The 4,492-nt window shown below is 40.9% G+C and overlaps 1 protein-coding gene across 1 annotated transcript; it reads right to left on the bottom strand.

The window, feature by feature from the left end:
* Nucleotides 1–2,329: 2,329 nt before the first annotated feature.
* On the bottom strand, nt 2,330–3,114 carry LOC125384331. Its single transcript, XM_048403312.1, has one exon. The coding sequence runs from the start codon at nt 3,041–3,043 to the stop codon at nt 2,330–2,332; it is 714 nt and encodes a 237-aa protein (XP_048259269.1). The 5' UTR covers nt 3,044–3,114.
* Nucleotides 3,115–4,492: the final 1,378 nt, after the last annotated feature.

Below are 4,492 nucleotides of genomic sequence, written 5' to 3'. Positions count from 1 at the left end.
GTGTTGTCCGTGGGAGTGGGTAAACCAACAATAACATGAAAGTGTCGAATACTATAAAACGCTGACTGCACGGGCGAAAAAGAACCCGACCGCTGTATCACTGACAGCAAATAAAGCGCACAATGTAAGGGAGATAACGGTAACCCTACAGGCATACCGTTAGAAACAGCCCACTTTCTCCAAGCACGGAAACCATACTTGTACTTTCTGCACGTGGAAGTCGCTCTGGCATGATTAAGCAGTCCCGGTATTGCTTTTGCTAATTCCTTCACACTCGGCGGTAGCTCTGCTATCTCGTCACCAAACACGTGATCAAAAACACCTGTAACAGGAAATACAAAACTGAACCCGAATCGCCATCATGTTAAAATTTAAATCATAAACACCAAACAGACCATTGCTTTGTCTGCTTGGGACATATGCATCTTTGTAAGTAGGCAGATAAACTACTTCCTTCACCTGTGAAACAAACTCTCCCCTAGGACATAACAATGGCCAAAAAGTAGCTGAATACCAAACAGGAACTATCAACGTAGCCCTGCCTTGACACATTCTCAATTGCCGTAATGACCTAGATATCAAATATACAGGTGGCACTAAATTGTTGCCTTCAGACCAACTCATGGTAAATGCATCCACTCCACATGATCCAGGATTCCAATATCTGGAATAAAACCTAGCAACCTTGTTGTTATAATACGAGGCAAATACATCTATATCATATGGACCCCACATACTCTGTATGTGCTGATATACAAAATCACTGATTCCCCAATCGTCCGTGTCCACAAGCTTGCTAAGATAATCTGATCTCTCATTTTCTGACCGGGGTATCCACTGCATTTCCAACTGAATCTGACCTTGGAGACAAAGATTAAAAATGTCCATAGCAATGCTTTGCAGCCCAGATTTCATAGATCCTTTAGCTACAATCGATTCAACATTTTTATTATAAGAAAACCATTTGATCCTGTGTGACTTCAGCAAAGGGAGAAAACTCTGCAGAACCATATACACTGCCTTTAATTCCCTGTGTGTAGAACTCAACGCAGCTTCTTCCACCGACCACTGCCCATGAGACTGTTCCTCACCAAACTGTACACAATACCCTCCGTAGCCGACACTACTGGCATCACTGTATACCACTCTCGTTACTATGGACTGATCACACCATATTCTCTCTGTATATTTATTTATCTCATGTAACCAAAACTCGAGTTGATGTTTGCTGTACTGTGTCAAAACAACAAACTCATTCCATGATGTTATACTTACCGTCTGCATAGACAAAGCCCTAGTCATGAGCTGAGCGACAGATCCTACAACCAAACTCATGCTTATCACCTGCCCCACGACTGAAGCCACTTTTCTAACCGGGACAATCCCGCTACCTTTCAATAACGGGATGATACTCTGATGTAACTTATTAACCTTCCAACGAGGGATTGATAGTTTCATACACTTCGTGTCAATTATTAAGCCTAGCCATTCCATAACCTGACATGGAGCCCACAAAGATTTTTCACTTTTTGGTACAAAACCGGACTTTATGAGATCTTGCTTGACAGCATTTCCAAACATCGTAGTATTAGCCATAGAGTCACTGGACAAAATACCATCATCAAGAAAAGTAACAATTCTATAGCCTTTGTAACGCCAATACTTTACCAACTGACGGGTCACCTTGGTGAAAACATAAGGCGCCGATGTAAGCCCGAATGGCAAAACAAGAAACTTGTAATATGTCATTTTTTTACCAGTCCCCCATGAGAAACCTAAATATTGGGTATGAAGAGGAAATATGTCAATATGGTGATAAGCCGAGTGAATATCAAACTTTACAAGCCAGTCATTTTTGTTTATGTACATCATGGCTGTCCTCCAATCTTCATATTTCACCGATTGTTTCCATACATGCTTGTTGACCCATGACAAGTCTAAGATCAGTGTCTTCTTACCTGAAGATTGGATTGACACTGACAAAGGATTAGCAAATGTAGGCTTTATATCACACTGCACCACTAAACCTTTTTTGAGTAATTGAGACACAGCCTCTGATACAAACTCTTCGTGCAATCTAGCAGACTTGTTGTTGCTTAAAACCGTATTGGGTGGTGTTGAATAAAACGGAATTTTGTATCCATTTTCTATGATATCAGTGACGTAGTCTGAACTTCCGATTCGACGCCAAAAAGCAATGTTTTGTTTTAGCCTATCCTTCACAATGATTTCTGCATGGCCCTGTTCATATTCAAAATAATCATCAGTCAGTAACACATGATTATCACTATGACCTACGTCATACTTAACTTGTGAGTCAGTTTCTTTATTAATGGGCAGATCCTCCTCCTCGTCCTGTAGTCTGAGCGGGTTGTTGTTCTCCGGACATCGGACATTGACGTCTGAAATGGCCAAATCCCCCACATGAGAAGCACGCTCCACTTGATGAGTTCCTCCGAAAGGGCTGATTGAGCATGGAGAAGCTGTTGACTGCCGCTGGCTCTGCAGAAGAGACAGTAGCACTAGGAGCACGACCACCACGTGGTCTATAGTACGGACTGCGTGCAGAACGCCCCATCTTGGACTTGATTTTCTTGACAGCTTTATTTTCTGCTCTTGTAATTTTCTTGTCGTCTTCGGAGTCGGACGCCACATCTCGTGCAACATAATTTTTTACAGTCTCCCATCCACCTTCCGACGTATCGGCAATCTTAATAAGTTTGTTTCTCTGCTCGATCCGAGTTTTTTCCGTCTCAACAAGCTCCGCCGCGTAGTCGAATTTCTTAAATTCTAAGGCAAACTTTAACTGATTTAAATTGTCCAAAGTTTCAGTATTGAATGAGTGTTGTATTCTACAACCTTCTCGTTTCCACACAAATTCCTTATCAGCTTTCAACTTGGATATCTCTTTTGTCGTTTTCTCAAATTCTTCACGAAAACCAAGTAAACGATCTTCAACTGATTGCGCTATTTCGGCTTTTGATCTTTCCAATTGGCGAAGAATCTCATCTAACTTCTCCGATATGGGCTTGTCAGCGTCCATGTTTAATATAGCCAGCCCGACTGCACCGCACCTGAGAATGAAGTTTCAACTTCCCGCCTTTACTTATATACCCATTACAAACCAGGTTACTTCCCTTTGTTGTGCTTTCCGACGTTAGGAGAAAATAATTTCATTCTAATTCGTCCCTCAAACGAAAGAAATTATATTTCTCACGGTTTAACAAATGATTTTTTAAAAGAAAATATTCTCTAAAAAGAATCAAAAATACAGATACACGCTCAATACACATGGGGATAGAAATGCAAATTCAGGACCCTGAAATTGTACAGATTCAATAATCTTAAAACCAGAACTGAAAATATGTCAGTTTATTTGACATCATCCTTTCGTAGAAAACCACAAGACATGTATACATGTATGTGGGTCTTTAGTGCCAGGTAAGTGCAAGGGTCTTTGACGAGGTCTCTCTGTGTTCCCGTGGTGGTTTTTTTCAGGTAAACAGTTTGAATGTGTTTGTGTCGGATTCCACCGTTTGGGAAGGGTACGCATCTTAGTATCATCACTAAACACATGCTTATGATCGTCAATTATATATCTGTACGTGGGCCTGAGGCCTTATTACCGAATAAACTGACTGATTGCTTATGATCGTCAATCAGAATTGAACAATCGTCTTTTAACATTGATTTCTTATGAATATGGTGATTGAGTGAGTGAGTTGTGTTTAACGCCGCTTTTAACAGTATTCCAGTTATATCGCTGCGTGTCAGCTTAATGTGGGAGGAAAGCCCACAGTGATGCAGGTCTCAGACGTTTACCACTTCGGTGAAACCCACGAGCACGGGTATGGTGCTGACAAACCTAGAAACATAATTGGGGCGAACCGGGATTCGAACCCACAATCATAGGTTTCTGAGGTGCCCAAGGAACGCAATTCTGCACAGCAAATCGCGATACCTCAGACGACTTGGCCACCCGTTCCCCCTATAAATATGGAAATGATTTTGTCGATTATCTTTATTGAATGATCTACCTTTAGTCGGTGGACTGATTCAGAAACTGATGATAACCCAGAAACAGAATGTCTCCAGGAAGTCTCTGTTTTTGGAGAAGGAATCATGTCTTTTATAGGCATTTAAAAATTGAAGAATATAGAGGCATGCAACTCAATGAGGTTTGAAAAAAGTAGCCCTGAAACATCGTGAAAAACAACAAAGGATTTATCCATTAACATTTCATGTCTTAATGGGGAATCACGTTGGCCCTAGTCACCTTACACTAACCAAACTGTGTACCGGTCAATTACATACAGACACGGAAATACTTCAGAACTTTTAATCATCCGCCCTTATCCCAGTGAATAAACAAAAGTACAAACTGCTGTAACTCTGAATTTAATAATGCTAAGATAACTTATTGTACTTTAGGATATCGATTCAGATGTTCTTACGATAAAGAGTTATTTTGTTTTGAGGAACACGGGTGGCC

Source organism: Haliotis rufescens, unplaced genomic scaffold, assembly GCF_023055435.1.
Source record: "Haliotis rufescens isolate VD_foot unplaced genomic scaffold, xgHalRufe1.0.p SCAF_3, whole genome shotgun sequence".
NCBI lineage: Eukaryota > Metazoa > Mollusca > Gastropoda > Lepetellida > Haliotidae > Haliotis > Haliotis rufescens.
This window is presented reverse-complemented; position numbering and strand designations above follow the sequence as displayed.

Coding starts and splice junctions, on each gene's coding strand:
- LOC125384331 (XM_048403312.1), bottom strand. CDS start 3,043: ATGGACGCTGACAAGCCCATATCGGAGAAGTTAGATGAGATTCTTCGC.